General features: G+C 64.5%; 1 protein-coding gene across 1 annotated transcript; it reads right to left on the bottom strand.

Annotated features, from left to right (window-relative positions):
* Positions 1-1,887: 1,887 nt before the first annotated feature.
* ARHGDIG (Rho GDP dissociation inhibitor gamma) lies at positions 1,888-19,206 on the bottom strand. Its single transcript, XM_075899156.2, has 6 exons — positions 18,969-19,206; positions 6,470-6,649; positions 4,616-4,699; positions 4,269-4,345; positions 3,607-3,670; positions 1,888-3,107 (listed from the first exon to the last, which is right to left on the bottom strand). Exons 1-6 carry the CDS (start codon positions 19,039-19,041, stop codon positions 2,908-2,910), a joined length of 678 nt encoding a protein of 225 aa, XP_075755271.2. The 5' UTR covers positions 19,042-19,206; the 3' UTR covers positions 1,888-2,907.
* Positions 19,207-22,854: the final 3,648 nt, after the last annotated feature.

The raw sequence follows: 22,854 nt of genomic DNA, 5'->3' as shown, positions 1-22,854 counted from the left end.
AGGGGGTTGGGCGCCCGGCAGGGTGTATCGGGGTGGCAGTGGGATGGGCGCCTGGCAGGGTGTGTGTGTGAGGGGGTTGGGCACCTGGCAGGGTGTATCGGGGTGGCAGTGGGATGGGCGCCTGGCAGGGTGTGTGTGTGAGGGGGTTGGGCGCCCGGCAGGGTGTATCGGGGTGGCAGTGGGATGGGCGCCCGAGAGGAGCCCGTGGGGATAACGGGGATGGGCACCTGCCTCAAGAGGCAGAAGCGCAAGAACTTCACACACAGCCATCACTGGGGGGGACAGGGATGGGCACCTGGCACTGCATGGAGGGGGTGACAGGAATTGGCGTCCAGCACTGGGGTGGTGGTAGGGATGGGACCCGGCACTGGGTGGGGGGGTAGAGGTGGGCACCCAGCACTGGGTGGAGGGGGGGTAGAGGTGGGCACCCAGGACCGGGTGGAGGGGGTGACAGGGTGGGTGCCTGGTGCTGGGGAGGGGTGGGTGCCCAGCCCTGGGTGGAGGGGGTAGGGGTGGGCACCCGGCAGTGGCTGGAGGGGGTGACAGGGTGGGTGCCCAGCACTGGGTGGAGGGGTGACAGGGCTGGGTGCCTGGCAGGGTGCATGGGGATGGTCCTGGCCAGGCTGTGCAGGTGGACCCTTTGGTGTTGTGCCCCCCAGCTGGGTGTCCTGGGGGCTGAGGGCCTGGCGCGAGGTGCCCGGGGGAGAGAGCTGGCCACTGGCCCAGGGTGACACGCCCAGCCCTTCACTGCAGGGGGCTGGCGGTGCAGCACTGTGGGGTGCAGCAAGGAGCCACCACTGAGAGTCATGGGCCCCCGGAAGGCACGAAGGCCAGAAACGAGCCCGGCCCCAAGTGCAGGGCCAGCCCTGGGGCATGGGAACACAGGCCGGGGGGGGGGGGGGGGGCGAGGCAGCCATGGCCAGCTGGCACCCAGGCACTTAGCCAGCAGCCGGGCCTGGCCACGCCCCATCCAAGGGGAGATCCCGGCTGTGTGGGGCACACCCCAGGAACCTGCTGGGGTGTCTGTGTTAAAACTGGCCTCAACAGCCTCCCTCTCGGAGCCTTACTAGGGAAGGGGAGGTGGGGCCCTCACGGTGCCTGCTCGGATCGTAGCCCTCCAGCCAGAACCAGAGCTGGAAGAGACCTCAGGAGTCATCGAGTCCAGCCCCCTGCCCCAGGCAGGACCAACCCCAACTCAATCAGCCCAGCCAGGGCTTTGTCAAGCAGAGACTTAAACACCCCTAGGGATGGAGACTCCACTACTTCCCCAGGGAACCCAGCCCCGGGCTTCCCCACCCGCCTAGGGAAAGAGTTTTTCCTAATATCCAACCTAGACCTCCCCCACTGCAACGTGAGCCCATTGCTCCTTGTTCTGCCATCTGCCCCCACTGAGAACAGCCTCTCTCCATCCCCTCTGGAACCCCCCTTCAGGGAGTTGAAGGCTGCTGTCAAATCCCCCCTCACTCTTCTCTTCTGCAGACTGAACAAACCCAAATTCTTCAGCCTCTCCTCATAGGTCATGTGTTCCAGCCTCCTAATCATTTTGGTCGCCCTCCGCTGGATCCTCTCCAATTCATCCACAGCCTTTCTACAGTGGGGGGCCCAGAACTGGACACAATACCCCAGATGTGGCCTCACCAGAGCCGAATAAAGGGGAATAATCGCTTCTCTGGATCTGCTGGCACTGCTCCTCCTAATGCCCCCTATTATGCCATTAGCCTTCTTGGAAGGCAGGGACGAGGGCCGCACGCTCCCTTCTCTCCAGCGAGGGTGGGACCTGCCAGCGCCCTAGCACTGCCTGTCCCCGTGCCCGTTGGGTGCTGGTAACGAAGGGGAGGGGGCAGCGCCCCGTCCCAGCAGGTGTGAAGGAAGCAGGGCGCCGCGGGCGCAGGCCAGGAGAAGGCAGGAACGTTTAATGGCAAGGAGTAAGCACACAGCCAGCGGTATCAGCAGGGCAGGGGAGGAAGGGCCGGTACAGCTGCGTTGGGGGCCACGTGTGCCCAGCACGGGCTGGGGGAACCGGGGGCCCAGAGCTGTGAGCTGCTCCAGCCCCCTGCACCGGCAGGATGTCCCCAGCCAGAGCTACGACACGGCCGCTAGTGGTGGAAGGGCCACGGGCCACGCCAGAGTCCGTGTGAAAACTAACCTGGCTCCACAGAGCCCGCCGGAGGGCCCGCTCCCCGCAGGGCGAATCCCGTGCCATGGGCCCTGGGCTTTGTCAGGCTCGGGCTGCTTGTGTGGCAAGAGGCGGGTCTGCCCCGAGTGGAGGGGGGCAGTCAGGCCTGGCCACAACAGGCAGCCCCTGGTGAGGGGGGGCAGCAGCTTCCCCAGGGAGGGACACCTGGAGAGGCCGACTGACAGGGCCTTGCCACGTGCAGCCGGCACTGGGAGAGCTGGGCTAAGCCACTAACCCTCCGGCTGCTCCTCAGGCTGGCACAGAGGGGAGGAGCGCCCTGGGCAGCTAACGCTGAGACGAGACCCGCCTGCAGCAAGGGGGTGACCCTGGGGAGCAGCTGGGTGGAAGAGTCTTGTGGAAGCGGCAGGAGGCCCTGGGCCGTGCTGAGGGGGGGGTGGGCTCGGCCCCTAGCGGGTGGCAGCAGCATCTAGGGGGAAGGGAATCCCTGGCAAAGTAGAGGTGGAGGCAGAGCGGGGGGCTGAGGACAGCCAGGGAGCAGCACAGCCGAGGACTCAGGAGCCTGGGTGGTATTGGGGGGGGGGGGGGTATGGCTGAGGCTGGGCTGCAAATGGCAGAAAAGCTGGGGGGGGGGGAGGGGGCAGTGCCCTGTTCGGCTGCCTGACTTGGCCAGGCCCGGCAGCGGCCCCAGAGCCCTTGTGTTTGCAGGGAGGCTCAGGCTCCCCTCATTCATGGTAAGGTTCGAGTCTGGATTGGGGGGGACATGGGGGGCTTCAATCTTTCCAGTCCTTCGCTATGCAGAGGTGCCACTCCCAGGAGAGATGCTCCGTCCGGTCGTCATCGGTGAGGCAGGATCTGATGTGGTAGGTGCCCCGCACCAGCACGCCCTTGGGGGCCTCCTCCGGGGGGGTCAGGAACTCGTACTCCTCGGCGCGCGGCCCATAGCTGCCCATCATGTAGACGTCCTTATCCACTGGGCAGAGAGAGGGGAGCGTCAGCATGCGTGGTGGGGGAGGGGGGGGCGCTCTGGAGCAGCCACTAGGTGGCAGCAGAGGAGGGGCTCCAAAAGGCGGGACTTGGGCTGCAAGGGGCGGGGCCAGAGTGCTTGACCAGCACCTGGAGAACTTGCCGCACATGCCGGGCCGGGCCCCCCGAGCCCCACGCACGCCGGGCCGGGCCGGGCCCCCCGAGCCCCACGCACGCCGGGCCGGGCCCCCCAAGCCCCACGCACGCCGGGCCGGGCCCCCCGAGCCCCACGCACGCCGGGCCGGGCCCCCCGAGCCCCACGCACACTGGGCCGGGCCCCCCGAGCCCCACGCACGCCGGGCCGGGCCCCCCGAGCCCCACGCACGCCGGGCCGGGCCGGGCCCCCCGAGCCCCACGCACACCGGGCCGGGCCCCCCGAGCCCCACGCACGCCAGGCCGGATTCGGCCCCAGGCCTGCAGCCCGCCTGCCCCAGGTGCAGACTCACCTTTCAAGCCTTTCCTATAGGCGTGATGCAGATACCGCAGGCCACAGACAATCTCCTTGTTCACCTGCAGGGCGGAAGGGGCAGGTCAGGGGGGCTCCCTGCACCCGCCCCAGGGCCCAATGCGCCCTCTGGAGACCTGGCAGGGAGCAGCCTGGGGAGGGGCGTGCACGGGGGGGGGCAGCAGGGCACAGAACCACTCTGGCTGCTGGGAGCTAGCCGGCTTCTCCGGCCACGGGGGCAGGAAGTGCCCGGTCTGGGCAGAGCTGCGGGGCCGCTGCGTGACACTCCCCGAGCTCTCAGCCGGCAGACGGGGGCCCATCCGCCCCAGGTCCTGCTCGCTGGTGACGCTGCCCCCATTCCCCCCGCGGTGCGAGCCCCCTGCGCCACGCACCCAGCAGCGCTCTGCACGGGGCCTCTCCACAGCGGCTCCCACCCCCAGCCGCCCCGGGCACAGGCAGCGGGGCATGCTCCAGCCAGCCAGCGCCAGGGGCCTCGAGGGGGACACAGGGCAGCCAGCCGGTTCAGCTCCTCTCTGCAGGGCAGGGGCTGCGTGGGACGTGCTGGCGAGGCCAGCCCAGGACAGCTGCTCCCGGGGCGCCTGGCCTGGCACTCGCGGACCGGCAGGCAGGCAGCGAGCGCGCCAGGCCCAGCTGGGCCCTCACCTTGAACGAGATCTTCACTCTGTACTCCGCCCCCTCCTTCAGCATGAACGCCTGGCTCTTCAGCGCCTCCAGGTCCCCTGCGCCAGCGAGAGAAGAGCCGTCACCTCAGCCCCAACCCGCCCGGGCCCAGAGCCCGCCTCGGCCCAGCCACGGGGGCGCAGGCAGCCAGACCGTGCCCCCCGGGATGTGACCGCCTAGGAGCAGGGACAGGCCGAGGGCGAATGAGGCCTGATTCCTTGTCCCCCCACCCTGCCCCGATGGGAGGATCTCCCAGGTGTGTGGGGGGGGGCTCCCCTGCCCCCCATCCTTGCCCCAGCCAGAGGGCACGCTGGGCTGGCCCCGCTCACCTGTTAAGTCCATGGCGACGGGCCCTGGGGCCTGGTCACACAGCAGCGTCAGTCTCGTCAAGGTGACACTGGACGCACTGGGATCTAGAGAAGGCAGGAGGGGTAGAGTTGGTCGCTGGGTGATGCCGATTCCCGGCCCCGGCTTTCCCTTAAGCAGTTTCTTGCCGACAGAGCCGCCCGGCCAGCTGCCCCGGCGTGCCCGTCCTACCCGCAGCGCTCTCAACCTGCCCCACCCGCGCCCAACGGGGCAGGTACCTGGCACGGCGCTCAGAAGAGACGCAGGCACAGCACCCCCATCGGCAGCCATCCCTGTGCGCCCCATGAATGCGAATCCACCATCGGCTCCAGGGACCCTACCCCAGCGCCCCCACCTCTGCCCGGAGCAGCCACAGGGACCTAGCGGCCACTTCTGGGAGGCGTGTGGTGCTGGGGCGAGCAGAACCTGCCTTGGTCCCAGGCGCCTTCTGCACCCCAAACCCTTCATCTCTGGCCCCACGCCCGAGCTCACCCCCTAGCCAAAGCCCTCGTCCTCTCTGCACCCAACCCTCTGGCACCCCAAACCCTCAGCCCCCTCCTGCACCCCAAACCCCTACCCCAGAGCCCATATTCCCAGCTTGGGGGGGGCCTGCTCTGGGTGGATCTAAAGACTGGAGGGGGGTGTCCGGGTGGCGTGGAGGGCTGGCTGCATTGGACCCACCCCTTCCAGGAGCACAGAGCTCCCCCACACTTTACCCAAGGGCCCATGTTGGCTGTTGACACCCCCGGGGGGGCTGGCGGGAGGCACAGCCAGGTGTGGAGGGGGAGATCTGGGACGTGCCCATTGCTAACGCCCCCTGGAGGCGCAGCCCTGCAAGACGCTGTCCAAGCTCCGGCAGCGAAACCCGCCGGCCACGTCGCACCGGTGCGTCTGCCCTGCCTTCAAACCGCGACTGCCCTGGCGGGCCCGTGGGGAGGGGCGAGGTGCCGGGAGGCGGGGGACTGGGGCGCCTGCAGGCAGGAGACCGAAACGCTCTGCTCGGAAACAAACGCACCCGCCTGGGTGGGCCCAGGCACCCGCGACACTCCTCTCGGGACGGCCGGTTTCCCCCAGAGAGAAGGCGGCAACCCCAGGGGCCGGGGGAGGTCAGAGCAGACCGGACGGAGCTCTGGAGAAACTGGGGTAGGGAACAATCGAACCATCGGGGCGTCTCTGTCGCTGGGGTCGGTGCTCCCCCCCTGCCGCCTGCAGTGACCTCGCGGGGGGGTTGCGGAGGACAAAGGCCACTGGCGCAGCTCTTGGGTGCCCGCCACGAGGGCGTTGAGTCGCGCTCTGCCCAGCCTGCCTCCAGGGGCCGCCTGGGTGTGTCCCCACACAGCGCCGCAGACCCAGGCCCGTGGTTCACGGGTGAGAAAGTCCTGCCCCCCCTCCAGGCTGGCTAACTCGGGGACTCTCGCCCCCCCCTCACCCTCGTGCCAAAGGAGGGGCGCTGCTGCCAGCTGCCCAGGTGGGGCACAGGAAGTGGGCACCAGCGTGGGCAGGGGCAGGACAGCCGCCTGGGGGGACAGCCCAGCCACCGCCCGGCACTGCCCGCTCGGGGCCTTGGCCGTGGGTCTAGGCCTTAGGGGCTCCATCTGTCACCTACAAAGAAAAGGTACCAGGGCGCTCTCAGCGTTACTATGGAAACCACCCCGGCCAGAGCATAACCAAGGAGACCGCCAGCGGGGCCTGACACGGGTCAGCCGCGCCCAGTGATGGGTGGAAAGCGACCAGGGTCCCTTCGAACCGGCCCCAAGGGGAGGACCCACAATGGACTTGTGGGCGCAGCCCCATGCGCCAGACTCCCCCTCCCCCTCCCCGCCAGGCCAGGACCTTACCCACAGCCACAGGGACGGGCCCCAGCAGCGCCCTCTTGTACTTGTTCAAGCTCTCGTCGTCCCGGTCCAGCTGCTGGATCTCCCGGAGGCTCTTCTTCTCCGGGGCCCGGTACGCCAAGCCCACCTCATCTGCCTCCTCCTCCAGGGGCAGCGTCGCCCCGTCCTTATCCACCGCGATCCCTGAGGGGAGCAGAGGCCAGTCAGGGCCAGGAGGGACCCACAGCCTCCTCTGGGAGCCCCACTGCGGCTCGCCCACCCCTGGGGCTGGGCACCGTCCTAGGACACCCTGGAGCCAGCCAGGGGAGGGAAAGGAGCCCTCCCCAGAGCACCTGGAGCCTGCTGGGGGGAGAAGCAGTGCCAGGGAGAACAGGGTGGGAAGGGGAGCAGTGCCAGAAAGGCCGGAGGGGGGGGGAGCAGTGCCAGGGAGAACAGGGTGGGAAGGGGAGCAGTGCCAGAAAGGCCGGGGGTGGGGGGGGAGCAGTGCCAGGGAGAATGGGGTTGGGGGGAAGCAGTGCCAAGGAGAACTGGGGTTGGGGAGGGCACAGGAGTCTTGAGGAAGGGGCCAGGTTTGCCTTTCCCCAAGGCAATCCTCTGCTCGCACCCCAGGACAAGGCTGTCACCCCAAGCACGCCCTGGAGGTGGGGGACAGCCCCAGCCCACCCCCACCCCAGTCCTTGGAGCTCCACTCTGCACCCCTCAGCCCCAGATGCCCCCCATCCACGCAGCCACCTGCCGGTCTATGTACTGCAGCTGCAGCGCCCTTCTCCACCCTCCCCAGCAAGGCCTGGCTCGCCCCCAGCTAAGGGAAGTGGTGGGGAGCCCCCCAGTGCCCTGCACGGAGGCCTAGTCAGGAGACAGCCCCTCCCCAACCCAAGCAGATCCCTCAGAGCAAGGGAGAAAATGCAGCTGCCAGGACGGAGCAGGGATGATCAGAACCCCATAGGCAGAGACTCCAGCCAGCCCCTCCGGGCGCCTGGGAAGGGGCAGGCCACCTGTGCCAGGTGGGCCAAGGAGACAGGCCCATGGCTCACTGCTCCCCCGGCAGAGACGCCAAGGGGCCGTGCTCCCCTCAGCTCAGCCCTGGAGTTTGCCAGCCTCCAGGTGACATCTCTCGCCAGCTACTGGCCCTGCCGGGTAAGCGATGCCCAGGCTGCTCTGTGGCCCCAGGGTCTCTGCAGCGTGCGGGGCCTGGCTGGGACTGCAGCGTCTCAGCCCAGGGGCTGCTGGGACAGGAAGAGCCCTGAGGGACTGCAGCCAGAGGGGGACTCAGTGCCCAGAATCCGGAGAGCCCCACTGGACTGGCTAGTTGTCATGCCCCCCCCAATTTATGAAAATTAGCTAATGGATACAGCCGGTCCCCGAGTTACGAACGCATCAACTTACGACCGTTCGTATTTACAACCAACCTCCTATACAGCTGGAGCCCGAGTTACAAATGAAATCCGCAGTTACGAACAGCGCGGCCGTACGTAAGTGAATGTGAGCCGACTTATGAACAGATCAAGTGACGACCTAGTGTTTGGGACCTAACTCGTTCATAACTCAAAGGTGCTTTATGCAAAACAGGTCACGTAACATACCAATTTTACAGTTGCAATCTGCTGAATGTGCACACCCTGGCTGTGTCTACATTGGCACGATCTTGCGCAAAAGCGACTGCTTTTGCGCCAAAACTTACTGCCTGTCTACACTGGCCGCGAGTTCTCGCGCAAGAACACTGACGTTCTAATGTATGAAATCAGGGCTTCTTGCACAAGAACTATGATGCTCCTGCTCAGGAATAAGCCCTCTTGGGCAACTGTTCTTGCGCAAGAGGCCAGTGGAGACAGGCAACATGAATTTCTTGGGCAAGAAAGCCCGATGGCTAAAATGGCCATCGGAGCTTTCTTGCGCATGAGAGCGTCTACACTGCCATGGATGCTCTTGTGCAAAAGCACATGCCAGTAAAGACGCTCTTCTGGAAGAGTTTTTGCACAAGGACTCTTCCGCAAAAGAGTTCTTGCGCAAAATCATGCCAGTGTAGACGTAGCCCCTGTTTGTGCATGTATAATTCTTGTATGTGAAGTCAGACATATCAAGTGTGAATTCTAAATGTGCTAATGAGGCCACTAGCAATACTAAGGTACTTAATGACTCAGTACTCAAAATCAACAACCTAGGAATGGCCATGTTTGTCCTGTAAGTCCAAACATGTGGTTGGGCCTAGAAAGACATGTGATCATGCCACCTGGTCCAGGAATCCATCTCGAACCTGGTATTTTTCCATGGGGATGGAGGGGTGGGGGCAAACAACTGGGGGAAAGTCTATTTAAGCAATGGGGAGCCATCAGTCCATTGTCTTCAGCTGGATTCAAGACTGGCTGGCCCACCCTAAGAGGATACCTGACAACGAAGGACTCTGAAAAAGCTGTAGACCCAGGCCAGAGTAAAGATCAACTCTGACTTAAAGCCTTTTACCTGAGAGAAAACAGCTGTTATGTGTAAGACTTTGCATGTAACGAGTTTTAATTTAGTAACTTACTTTACTCCGCATCCACCTGCAACCACTTAAATCCTCCTTTTCATACTTAATAAAACACTTTTGTTTATTATCAGGCCCAGTGGAAATAATTGTTGGCTGGGGGAAGCAACCACTGTGCATCTCTCTCTTTCATTGACACAGGGGGTGAACCTTATGAGCTTTCTCTGTGTGACATTTTTTACACCACATAAGACAGATCCACGTAAGGTTCTGGTCCCAAGTGTGGGCTGGTTTCCTGGGTGTTGAGCCCTCCCGGAGCTGACCTGGTTCAGTGTCTGTGTTGCTCTGCAGGGGAGTGGTAACCTCACATTGTGCCTTGGCTGAGGGAGACCAGAGGATCTGGCCCAGAACGACAGGGTGGTGGGGAGCCCCTGAGGGCAGGAAGGGGGCTGGCAATGGCATGATCAGCAGCATTTCTGTGATTCAACCCATCACACTGGATGTTGCCCAATTTCCAACCTCGCTCAGAGTTGGTGCCTCAGATCACTGTGTCACAGGACTGCAGCACCCTCCAGTCCCACCCTGGCGTAGGATCCTAGGGGGCGGGACGGGGCGGGGCAGACACACCAGTCCCAGGGCCAGGCAGAAGTCAGGCTGGTGGACAGCTCTCCCCCAGCCCAGCAGGTGGCACCTCCGGGTGCTGTGCCCTGCACTGGAGGGCTTGGGGCACTTCTCAGTGGGGCGGGCCCCCAGCCAGGCACTCGGGAGCAACCTTGCTTGAGACACTAGCAGCTTCAGGGGCCCACTCTGAGCATTCGCCATCTTGGTTAAACAGTAAACGTTCGGCCTCTTCCGAATGGCAAAGCAACAGGAAGGCGGCTGGGAACCTGGCTCTGCACGGCCCAGAGCCAGAGGCACCAGGTTGGACGGTCTCTCCAGACGGATTATTGGTATCCCATAGCGTCTAGCCGTGGACAGGAACCCACTGCGCATTCTCTATTACAGTAGGACCCAGCACCGCAGCCATGGACCAGGAGCCCAATGTGCATTATCTATTACAGGTATTACGGTAGGACTCAGAACCCCAGACATGGCCCAGGAACCCACTGTGCTAGGGGCTGTGCATTATCTATTACAGGTATTACGGTAGGACCCAGCACCCGAGATGTGGACCAGGAGCCTACTGTGCATTGTCTATTACAGGTATTACGGTAGGACCCTGGCACTCCAGGTGTGGACCTGCAGCCGGCTGTGCATTATCTATTACAGCAGGGCCCAGGCACCCCAGCTGTGGACAGGAGCAGTAGGCACTGCACCAACAGATCTAGTGCCCTGCTTCCCTGAATCATCTGAGGAGTTTAGCGTTTCCTTCAACATACCCCCCTTCCCAGCTGCTCAGCGAGTTCTGCGAACAGCCCCCCGACTGCCCAGCACTGGGGAGCGATTGGCTGCAAGCGTCTCACCTTCTCCAGCTGCACTGCTCAGCTCTGACCAGCCCCGGTCATCGAAGGCGCTTAACACAGGCCAGTTTGCAGGCCAGCGATCTGCTCAACGGGCCCCTTTGCTGCTCACTTCCTGGCCCGCAGCAGAGTCCCGGGGGCAAGCGTCCCAGCTCAAACACCTAGCGCACCTGTGCAGCAAGGGTGGGCCGCCAGGTACAACACCGATGCGGTACCGTTCCAGCGGAAACACCAGAGACGGCTGAGCCGCGACAGCACCCGGACCAGTCCCTTGGAAGCAAGGAAGGGAGCAGTTCGGAGATCAGTCGCCAAGCCCACCCTCGCTTGCCAAGCACAAAGCGCTGCACGTGCGGCTCTGCCAACTGCAGTGCAACAGCCCCAGCCCTGCACATCTGTCTGATTGTACCGACCCGAGAGGTTTCCCCAACAGGCGGCGAGCTGCTCGGCTGACCCTCCCACCCTGCACTGCGTCTCGTAAACACACACTCACACACGTTAGGAGAACCCAACAGTTGTATTTCCCAGCATCTGTGCACATGAAAATCTGAGTCCTAAATCTGCATCAATTAACAGCTTTTGGCAGACACGGGAAGTGGGTAAAATCTGAATTAATTCAACTAATTAGAGTCTGGGGTTTGTTTGGTCCCAAAATATCCATCAGCGAAGCAGGTACCTAGCGCCACCCAACGCCATTCCACAACAAGTGTGGGGAGCACACACATTGTTAAAGGAGAAAAACCCCAGACACGTGCCTGGTAGGTGCCTACATTTTACAGCCACTGGGAAAGTGAAATTGGCTGAGAGCGTCACCCCTGCATGTGTCACAGAGCCTCTCGTACCCAGCTAGCCTGTGGCAGGCCACCTTTTTTTTTTTTATAAAGTGCCTCTTTTTCAAAAAAAATTACAAGTACCCCCAATACCTCCAGTTTTCAAACACACAATTTTTTTTTCTACCATTGCAACACACTTGTTCAAACAACTTAATCGTAGCCGGGCGGGTGATGAAATTTTTGGGTGTAAAAAGTACATACATAATAAAGTGCTGTAAAACTTAAAACAAAAATTCAGTTTTCTCCAAATTTCAGTTGTGTTGTTCAGTTCTCTCAAGTACCCCTAAGGGTACTCGTACCACTGGTTGAGAAACACGAGTCACTCGCAGGGAGACGCTGCCTGCAGGAAGGATGTAAAATCCCATTTACAATGTTAATTGGTTGAACTCTGTGTTTAACTGGGTACTGCAATGCACTGCTGGGGGGAGGGGGGCTGCTCCAGCTTGGCTGGGTGCTGATTAACCGCAAGGCAATGTTAACCAGTTACCCCTTTGCATCCCTAGCCTGCAGCCACAGCTGGGGCACCGGCCCTTTGGGGAAGGCCTGGAACAGATGAAACGTGCATGCTGCTCCTCTCCTCCCGCGGACAAAGAGGGCCTCGTGCAGAGACACTGACATCTGTGGCAGGGAGCCTGCCCGGACTGGATTCGATAGCACACAGGAGAATGCCAAATCCCTTCTCCTTATCCCAGCCAGGAGTGCGAGCCCCTTGCATCAGCAGGCCGGAGGGCTACTGGCGGGTCCTGGGCTGCATGTGAGAGGCAGAGCGGGAGGCAAGGCTGGGCCCGGGACACACCTGAGAAGCGGGGGAAGAAATCTCTCTTCTTGCACCAGTCTCTGCTGGTGAGAGCTGTCCGGCTGGCCCACAGCTGTCTCCCCACTAACCTGGGACCCCATGTGCTCCTGGAGAGCCGACAAGGGGCAGTGCCCAGGCTGGCGGGGCGGGGGGCTAAGCACGCTGGAGAGCGCCCCCTGCTGCCGGTGCCCAAGCGCCGCCGGTTTTGGTCCTGTGACAAAGGGTGCGTCTGGGTGCCAAAGGAGCCAACCTCACAGGCGGCTCCTGCCTCCCCTGCCACCTCAGACCTGCCTGCCAACACAGCTGGGCGGGGGTCTGCAATCCCAGGGCCACAGGGAAGCCGCTGGCCTGGCTGGGTGTGGCCCAGTGCTGCAGCCTCTGGTGCTGCTCAGGCTCAGCCCCTCCCCCCCCCGGGTGTGCCCACAGCCGCTGTGACCCGTCTCCGCTAGCAGCTAAGGCGTTAACAGCGCAGCACCTGCAGGCTGCTGTGGCCGCAAGGTGGGTGGTTGCTTGGTAACTGCACCTGTGGGGAGCTCTGCGCCCGGCTCCCCGGGGGAGCGTGTGGGCGGGGGGAGGGGGGAGGGGCACAGGTGCTCCCCAGACGGTGCCTGTGCTGTGGGGAGTTCCAGGGGGGCCAGGCCTGGCGAGGGGATTTACCCCACACAGCCGCTTCGCCCTCCGCCCCCGCCCCACAGGACACGAATGAGCAGCAAAGACCTCAGCTTGCCTGCCACAGGGGCCGGCTGCTCCCATCCGACGGGCCCACCAGGGGCTGCTGCACGCCTGCGGTGCAGGGAGCAGGGCCTCTTGGGGGCATGGTGCCTATTGGTTAGAGCAGGGAACCAGCAGTTCTGCTGCCCACCCAGGCAGTCGTGGGGTAGGCACAGCCCCTGGATGGGCCTGGTAGCATCACACCGGAGCCCAGCAGCCCTGGACTCTGCTCCCCCGTAGCCTCGTGGGGAAGCGCTCGCGGGGCATGGGCCGGGAGCAGGCGACAAGCGGCCCATTGTGCTGGCGGCTTAGCAGGGCAAGGCAGCTCCCGCCCTGCCATGGAAGGGACATGGCGAGGGGGTGTGGGCAGCGCTCTGGTGCCTTGCGCAGCCCCTCCCTGTGGCTAGCAGCAGGGGTGAGCACAGGCCCAGGGGAGCACCCCCAGGAGAGGCAGCTCTTACGGTGGGAGGGGAGACGCTGCAGAAAACCTGCAGCATAAAGCCCGGGGCCTGCTGCCACATGCGGCCCCCCGGCCCGGGGCTCCCTCTATGAGCAGCCTCCCACCCGCAGCAGGGAAGGGCACCCGCCCTGAACCTGAGACGGGCTTGCAGGGGGAGCCCGCAGACTTTGAGCTCGGTTCCTTCTCAGACCCTTGGGCCCTGGCAGCCCCTGAGCACCCCAGCTGGTTCCACAGAGCCCAGGGGCAGGGAGCAGGTGCCGCTCAGAAGTGGCTGCTGTTAATGAGCTGGCAGTGCCCAGGGCGGGGGCACCCTGGGACCCAGGGCAGCGCCGCGTTTGCAGACTGGCCTGGCCCCTGAGGGGTGGGCTGAGGCTGCACCAACTCTGCCCAGGTGTAGATGACGCACCAGGAGCAAGGCGGGGGCTGGCACCTGGTTGGGCACAGCTTGGCGCAGGCAGCCCTGGCTGAGCCGAGGGAGGGCAAGCGCTGGGCCCCATCACAGACCCAGGGCCCTTTCACGAAGTATATCAGGTACAGGGCTGAGGTGAGGCTGGAGGGAGGGGACCCCACCGGACACAGAGAGCCGAGAGGCAGGGCGACGGCCCCACATACCCCCTTCGGCTGTATCGCACCACGCTCTAGGGACAGTTGCTAGCTACAAACTCGCCGGAAAGTCCCAGCCCCCATCCTGGCCGGCAGGCCCCTGCGCCCTCAGACGTACCCGCTGGCTAGTGGGGCCACAGCAAACAGCACCGTGCTGAAACAGTGCTCAGCACCAGGGTGCAGGATGCAGCCCCCGGAGCGGAGCCAGACCCCACAGAGCAGTGGGGGCTGAGAGATGGGGGGTTCCCCACGGCAAGCCCCTCCCCATTGCTTGCTCCCTCCCTCTCCCCCACGCCCCCTCCACCAGCCTCTTGGGTGAAGTCATAATGCTGGACTTATGACATCACCGTCGGTTGCCATGGGAAGGCTCGTGATGTCCCTAAGCCCTGAGGGAAGGGTGGGACCAGGATGGGGGTGGCCTGGATAGAACCCAGAGAAGGGGAGGGGGAGCGTAAATCCCCAAGAGCGGGGCCGGGAGGGTGGGTCACAGTGCAGCCTGTGGGGTGCTCCCAGGCAAGGGGGTGGGGGACCCCCAAGAACAGGCTGAGGAAGCCAGGAGGGTCCTGCTCAGACAGTTCTGTGCCTGAGGCCCTGCTCCCCTCCCCCCGGCCAGGCTTCTCCTGGGGGGGGGAGGGGACCTCACAGGCGCTGGGGCAGCAAGCTGCTCCCCACAGAAGCCCCGGGGGGGGGGGGGGAACGAGCTGAGCCGAGAGCGGGGCTGGACCCCAGCTCCCTGTGGTCCGAGCCGAGGCAGCCAGCCCTGCTCCAGAGGGTTTGCGCTGGCCTGGCCTGCTGCAGCCCGGCGTGCCCAGCTTTGCAGAGCCTGACGTGGCTCTCTGGATTGACGGTGGCGGAGCTAAGCCCGAGCGAGGCGCCGGGCCGCACATGGTCCAGCCTGCAGAGCGTTCCTCCCAGCCAACACGTGGGACCTCTGCAGGCAGCTGCAGCCACACCGGGACCCACCACGAGTCTGCAAACGGGCCCAGCCACGCCCCAGCAGCTCTGCCTGGCACAGGATGGCACGCTCGCTGGCAGCAACCTGCTGGCCCCTGGCTGAAGGGCTCAACCTCCCCCCCCCAACAACCCCCCCAGCCCACACACCTGGGGAAGCGGCTGGTGGGCACCTCCTGGGTCTCCCCTTTCTCACACTGCCACCTCCCGTCCGACCGGCCCAGCACAACAAAAGCTCGCCCAGCCCAGCCCCTCCATGCCCGCGCCAATCCCTTCAAAGGGCAATGGAAACCCGGGGCCAATCTACACAACAGTGAGAGCCAGAGGGCAGTGAAACGCCAGTACCCCGGCCAGGCTGCGGCTCAGCCCCCCCATGCCGCCCCCCACCCATGCCCAGGCTGCAGGGAGATACCTCAGGGGAGTCTGCTGGGCATGGAGAACCCCGGGCACCTCAGGGCGGGGCACTGGCCAGGCCAGCGTGGAAGCAGTGACTAGATCGGTGGTTACCCACAAGATATGCACGTCCCCCCCTGCACCCACCCACCCACAGCACACCCCTCTATACCCCTACCCCAACACACACAGCCCTGCACACCCCTCTGTACGACCCCTGCACACAATCACGCACCGCTACACCCGCGCCCCGACACACAGACCCCTGCACTCCCCTCTGTACAACCCCTGCACACAACCACACAGCGCGACACCCCCGCCCCGACACACAGACCCCTGCACACCCCTCTGTACATCCCCTGCACACAACCACACACCGCTACACCCCCGCCCCGACACACAGACCCCTGCACACCCCTCTGTACATCCCCTGCACACAATCACACACCGCTACACCCCTGCACACCCCTCTGTACAACCCCTGCACACAACCACTCAGCGCTACACCCCCGCCCCGACACACAGACCCCTGCACTCCCCTCTGTACAACCCCTGCACACAACCACACAGCGCGACACCCCCGCCCCGACACACAGACCCCTGCACACCCCTCTGTACAACCCCTGCACACAACCACACACCGCTACACCCCCGCCCCGACACACAGACCCCTGCACACCCCTCTGTATATCCCCTGCACACAATCACACACCGCTACACCCCTGCACACCCCTCTGTACAACCCCTGCACACAATCACACAGCGCGACACCCCCGCCCCGACACACAGACCCCTGCACTCCCCTCTGTACAACCCCTGCACACAACCACACAGCGCGACACCCCCACCCCGACACACAGACCCCTGCACACCCCTCTGTACAACCCCTGCACACAACCACACAGCGCGACACCCCGCCCCGACACACAGACCCCTGCACTCCCCTCTGTACAACCCCTGCACACAACCACACACCGCTACACCCCCGCCCCGACACACAGACCCCTGCACTCCCCTCTGTACAACCCCTGCACACAACCACACACTGCTACACCCCTGCACACCCCTCTGTACAACCCCTGCACACAACCACACAGCGCGACACCCCCGCCCCGACACACAGACCCCTGCACACCCCTCTGTACAACCCCTGCACACAACCACACAGCGCGACACCCCCGCCCCGACACACAGACCCCTGCACTCCCCCCTGTACAACTCCTGCACACAACCACACACCGCTACACCCCTGCACACCCCTCTGTACAACCCCTGCACACAACCGCACAGTGCGACACCCCCGCCCCGACACACAGACCCCTGCACTCCCCCTGTACAACCCCTGCACACAACCACATACCGCTACACCCCTGCACACCCCTCTGTACAACCCCAGCACACAACCGCACAGCGCGACACCCCCGCCCCGACACACAGACCCCTGCACCCCCCTCTGTACAACCCCTGCACACAACCACACACCGCTACACCCCCGCCCCGACACACAGACCCCTGCACACCCCTCTGTACATCCCCGGCACACAATCACACACCGCTACACCCCTGCACACCCCTCTGTACAACCCCTGCACACAATCACACAGCGCTACACCCCCGCCCCGACACACAGACCCCTGCACTCCCCTCTGTACAACCCCTGCACACAACCACACAGCGCGACACCCCCGCCCCGACACACAGACCCCTGCACACCCCTCTGTACAACCCCTGCACACAACCACACAGCGCGACACCCCGCCCCGACACACAGACCCCTGCACTCCCCTCTGTACAACCCCTGCACACAACCACACACCGCTACACCCCCGCCCCGACACACAGACGCCTGCACTCCCCTCTGTACAACCCCTGCACACAACCACACACTGCTACATCCCTGCACACCCCTCTGTACAACCCCTGCACACAACCACACAGCGCGACACCCCTGCCCCGACACACAGACCCCTGCACACCCCTCTGTACAACCCCTGCACACAAGCACACACCGCTACACCCCCGCCCCGACACACAGACCCCTGCACTCCCCTCTGTACAACCCCTGCACACAACCACACACTGCTACACCCCTGCACACAACTACACAGCGCGACACCCCCGCCCCGACACACAGACCCCTGCACACCCCTCTGTACAACCCCTGCACACAACCACACAGCGCGACACCCCCGCCCCAACACACAGACCCCTGCACTCCCCCCTGTACAACTCCTGCACACAACCACACACCGCTACACCCCTGCACACCCCTCTGTACAACCCCTGCACACGACCACACACCGCGACACCCCCGCCCGACACACAGACCCCTGCACTCCCCTCTGTACAACCCCTGCACACAACCGCACAGCGCGACACCCCCGCCCGACACACAGACCCCTGCACTCCCCTCTGTACAACCCCTGCACACAACCACACAGCGCGACACCCCCGCCCCGACACACAGACCCCTGCACACCCCTCTGTACATCCCCTGCACACAATCACACACCGCGACACCCCCGCCCGACACACAGACCCCTGCACACCCCTCTGTACAACCCCTGCACACAACCACACAGCGCGACACCCCCGCCCGACACACAGACCCCTGCACACCCCTCTGTACAACCCCTGCACACAACCACACAGCGCGACACCCCCGCCCGACACACAGACCCCTGCACACCCCTCTGTACAACCCCTGCACACAACCGCACAGCGCGACACCCCCGCCCGACACACAGACCCCTGCACTCCCCTCTGTACAACCCCTGCACACAACCACACAGCGCGACACCCCCGCCCGACACACAGACCCCTGCACACCCCTCTGTACAACCCCTGCACACAACCGCACAGCGCGACACCCCCGCCCGACACACAGACCCCTGCACTCCCCTCTGTACAACCCCTGCACACAACCACACAGCGCGACACCCCCGCCCGACACACAGACCCCTGCACACCCCTCTGTACAACCCCTGCACACAACCACACAGCGCTACACCCCCGCCCCGACACACAGACCCCTGCACACCCCTCTGTACAACCCCTGCACACAACCACACAGCGCTACACCCCCGCCCCGACACACAGACCCCTGCACACCCCTCTGTACATCCCCTGCACACAACCACACAGCGCGACACCCCCGCCCGACACACAGACCCCTGCACACCCCTCTGTACATCCCCTGCACACAACCACACAGCGCGACACCCCCACCCCGACACACAGACCCCTGCACACCCCTCTGTACATCCCCTGCACACAACCACACACCGCTACACCCCCGCCCCGACACACAGACCCCTGCACACCCCTCTGTACAACCCCTGAACACAACCACACACCGCTACACCCCCGCCCGACACACAGACCCCTGCACACCCCTCTGTACATCCCCTGCACACAACCACACAGCGCGACACCCCCGCCCGACACACAGACCCCTGCACACCCCTCTGTACAACCCCTGCACACAACCGCACAGCGCGACACCCCCGCCCGACACACAGACCCCTGCACTCCCCTCTGTACAACCCCTGCACACAACCACACAGCGCGACACCCCCGCCCGACACACAGACCCCTGCACACCCCTCTGTACAACCCCTGCACACAACCACACAGCGCGACACCCCCGCCCGACACACAGACCCCTGCACACCCCTCTGTACAACCCCTGCACACAACCACACACCGCTACACCCCCGCCCGACACACAGACCCCTGCACTCCCCTCTGTACAACCCCTGCACACAACCGCACAGCGCGACACCCCCGCCCGACACACCCCTCCGCACCCCGCCCCGCACACCCCGCGCTCACCTCGGGCGCACACCGCCAGCCGCAGCAGCTCCAGCAGCTGCCCGCCAAAGTCGCACGCGGCCGCGCCCAGCATGGTGCCGCCCGCCAGAGGAAGGGGGTCGCCGGGCGGGGTCACGGGGAGGGAGGGAGCGAGCGGCCGAGCCGAGCCGAGCGGCCCCCCCGCGCTCCGCCGCCACCAGACCGCGATGAGCTCATCGCCGGCCCGCCGCGCGCACCGCTCCCCGGCGGCCCCTCCCCGGGGATGGCGCGGCCCGGCCGGGCCACGGGGGCGGGGCCGCTCGGAGCCCCGCAGGCTGGGGGGGGCCGCCCCCCCCCGCCCGGCGCAGGCCGGAGCCCCGCCCCCGCCGGCTCCTGGCGAGACTCCCGCGGGGATTTCCAGGCGGTCGGGGATGGAGCCAGCCTGGGGGTGCTCGGTTCCCAGGGTTGAGGGGGCCCCTCGCCTCCGCTGGGTCCGGCTCTCCCCGGCCTGCCAAGCCCACTGCAGGCTGAGCCGCCCTGGGCCGGTCTGGCAACACCCCTGGGCCGGGTGTGGCCAAGTTCCCCAAAAAGTTAGTTTGCAGCCAGCAGTCCTGGCTGCGGGGGTTCAGCTCCACTGTACCCCTCTCCACAGAGCCCAGGGGTGATGCTGCCAGACAGCCCCGACCTCCTGTGGTCCGGCACATTCCCTGGTCTGGCAGGGCCCAAGGATGCCGGACTAGAGAGGTGCAACCGGCAGTGACTAGTGGTTCCCCACCTAGGTACTAAGACTAGAGCCAAATCCCCCCTTAATCGTCTCTTTGTTAAGCTGAGGAGCCTCCAGCCACTCCCTCTGGGCCTGGCAGGCTTTGTAACCCTTTCGTCATCCGGCTGCCGTTTCTCTGCACCCTCGCCCCGTTAGCGACAGCCTCCTCGCCGGAACGGGAGTGCGGGCGTCAGCCGCCGCGGCAGCAGGGCCACCCCCAAGCCGTGGCGCCAGTCTCGTCTCTCCCACTGTGACTATGTCATTCGCACGAGGCAGCACGGCGGTGGCGGGCAGGGCTGAGCCAGGGGAGCGGCCGAGGGGCAGTTTTGAGCCTGACAAGGATGCCAAAGAGGCAGTTCAGCATCAAGTCCCTTTGTGGTGACACAGATCCAGCGCCACGGAGTCACGGGCTAGTCCGGCTCTAATCACTAGGTGTCACTGTCCTCCCAGAGATGAGACTAGAACCCGTCAGGCTGGATCCTGGTGGCTGTAACCAGACCGAAGTAGGGATGTAAAAGGTTAACCAGTTAGCCAGTAAGCATTAGGCGTACTAGTTAATCCTCCCTAACCATTAGCTGTGGCTGACCGCAGCAGCCCAGCACCAGGGTGGAGCAGCCCTAGCCAGACCAGAGGGCTGAAGCAGACCCACCCACCCTATCTGGCTAAGCCATGCTGGCCTGGGCCCCAGCCCTTCTGCCCAAATCCCCACCCCTTCCAGGAGCACAGAGCCCCCCCATGCACACACCTAGTCTGGGGGCCCAGCGAGACTGTCAGCTCCCCTGGATTAAGGCCAAAAATTGAAAATCTTCACTAATTGTGGGGGCCCAGTTGGCCTGGTGAGAGCTCAACTCAGCTGGGAGTCAGGCCAGACGATCTGAGAAGTCAGGGGAACGGGGCTAGTGGCCACCTCTGGTCACTTGCCCACTGGAGCAAGACGCAGCGGCAACCACTGCCCCAGGCCGCAACTGCTTTGTCCAGCAGCCTCCGGCCTCGGTCACCACGCACCTTCCAACCTCTGCAATGCCTGGCGAGGGTGTGCGGACAGCAGCCTCCTCCGCTGTGCAGCCCCAAGCCCTGATGCAAGGCAGGGCCCTGGAGAGACGAGTCGTGCAATTAAAGGCAGGGCCAAATAAACCTAGCCCACCGCCTCCAGGGCTTTGTCCAGCCTCTTCTTCAAAGCCTCCAAGGCCGCAGATCCCCAACCGCCCTTGGCCACGAACTCCAGAGTTTACCCAGCTAGTGTGAAAGTTTCACTTTTCCCAAATATCTAAACGAACCCTCCCTTGCTGCAGATTTGGGCCAGTACGTCTGCTCCAGTCCTGGGTGGACGTGGACTTTAGAACAACTTTTTACATATGAGCCTCTCTGGCTGCTGTCCCCTCGCCCCGGCTGTCTCTCCTCTAGATTAAAGGGCTCCAGCTTTCAGAGCTCACGTTGCTGTTCTCGGGACTCCCACCTTCGGAGTGCCTCGTTCTGCAAAGATCAGGGGAAGGCAGGGCTGGGTCTGTGGGCACGGACAATCCAGAGAGACAGACCCACCCACAGAGCACACAAAGCGATGACATCAGCCCCTTGGTGCCCTGCACTTGGGAACAGAAGCTGCTGCCCTGGTAACGTACCTTTGCCACAAGGCTAGGGGCAGGAAATGCAACGTACGAGAGGCGGGCAGCAGGGTGGACTCCCTGCCCCAGGGCGATGGAGGGAGGGGCCTGGCACGGACCCTGGCACTGCTCCTGCCCGTGCCACAAAGAACCGATCCATTGAAACCAAGCCTCTGGGACTGCAGAGCCTTCCCCGTCGCTCCTCGGGGCACGGCTGGCGCTGGGGGGCAGCATTGGGATGAGATCCGGTTTGGATGGTGACGCAGGCAGGGCCCAGCACGCTGCGGGCCAGGCGGCGAGAGGGCGGGGGTGCAGGAGGCAGAACGCCATCACCCCACTGGGAGGCTGGCTGGGACACTGCGCAGCCGCTTTGCAGAAAGGCCCCTGGGGTCTGCATGGCAGCACCCAGCCACAGCCCAGCTCCGCCCTGGCACCCGGGGCAGAGCCCCCCCTCTCTTTCCCTTGCCATTTCTATCCCCCCGCCCAGGGGCTATTAGCAAGCGTGCAGCCCTGGGGCTGGCACAAGCCTCCGTGTGCTTTGGCTAGGGGCGCGGTGTGCCCGGCCCATGCCTGGCAAGGAGCAGGGTGGCATTTCCCATACACTCAGTGCAATCCACGTCCCAGCTGCCGCCTGCCGTTGGCCGCTCTCGAGTGCCCAGCTAGCCAAGGCCGTGCCTTGCCCCCCACCCCGTCCCAGCCGTTTCCGGGTGACAGCCTAGCACGCCTGCAGGCCGGCGCTGAGGAGAAGCAGGCCCCGGAGGCCAGCACAGCAGCCCCACTGCATGCTCAGCCTGCTGCTGAGTGGAGCTATAGGGCACCCCCCGGGAAGGGAAGGCCGAGCACTGCCCCAGAGGGAGCACTGACCCGCCCGGCAGGGAGAGCAGCAGGGGGAGCCAGGCCCGAGGGCAACTCCAGGGGGAAGTACACAAAGGGCCTTGGGGTGGGGCGTTTCCATGCAGCTGTCCACAGCAGCCCGGCCCTTTGCCTGCACCAGGGCTAGTCTCCTGGCCTCTTGCAGGCTGTCTTCACCCCAGCAACACGGGGGGCTGGAGCCAGAACCCAGTCCCTCCCCTGCCCGCTCCAGTCCTGGCATCGCCCAGGCCTGCTGCGCGGCCGCCCTGGTGCATGTCACTTTGCAGCCTCAGCTCCCTTCAGCAGGCTGGCGGGAGGACAGACGCTCCCTGGGGACAGGTCAAAAGCCACGTCCCTGTCTTAGGCTGCCAGCCCGTGGCCTTAGGATCCTTGAACCCGACTCTCCTCCTCCGGTCCCCACTCCTGCTGCCCCCTCCAGCGCTCTGGCCCCAGAACAGGGGAGGGAAGCTGGTAACAGTGCCAGGGGGCTGCCCTCAGGAGCTCGCGAGCCCGTGGCAGGTCTGGGGAGCAGGGAGACACCCGCCGCCCGGAGATAAGGCGAGCCTGGCACACGCTAGCGCCCCCCCCCCCCCTGCACATGGCTGCGCCGCCGGGAAGCAGCTGTCGCTACTTGGAGTCCAACGGCGCAATAAGCAGCCAGCGTTTGATGGCAAACAAGCCCTTCCAGCCCAAGCTGCTGCAGGCAGCGGGA

Source organism: Pelodiscus sinensis, chromosome 15 (genome assembly GCF_052426305.1).
Source record: "Pelodiscus sinensis isolate ZL-2025 chromosome 15, ASM5242630v1, whole genome shotgun sequence".
NCBI lineage: Eukaryota > Metazoa > Chordata > Testudines > Trionychidae > Pelodiscus > Pelodiscus sinensis.
Note: the sequence above shows the minus strand (reverse complement) of the source record. Positions and strands in the feature narration are given on the sequence as shown.

Coding starts and splice junctions, on each gene's coding strand:
- ARHGDIG (XM_075899156.2), bottom strand. CDS start 19,041: ATGCTGGGCGCGGCCGCGTGCGACTTTGGCGGGCAGCTGCTGGAGCTG. Junction 6,650..18,968: donor GCTGGCGGTGTGCGCCCGAG/GTGAGCGCGGGG, acceptor TGCTCCCCTCAG/GGATCGCGGTGGATAAGGAC. Junction 4,346..4,615: donor CGTCGCCATGGACTTAACAG/GTGAGCGGGGCC, acceptor TCGCTGGCGCAG/GGGACCTGGAGGCGCTGAAG.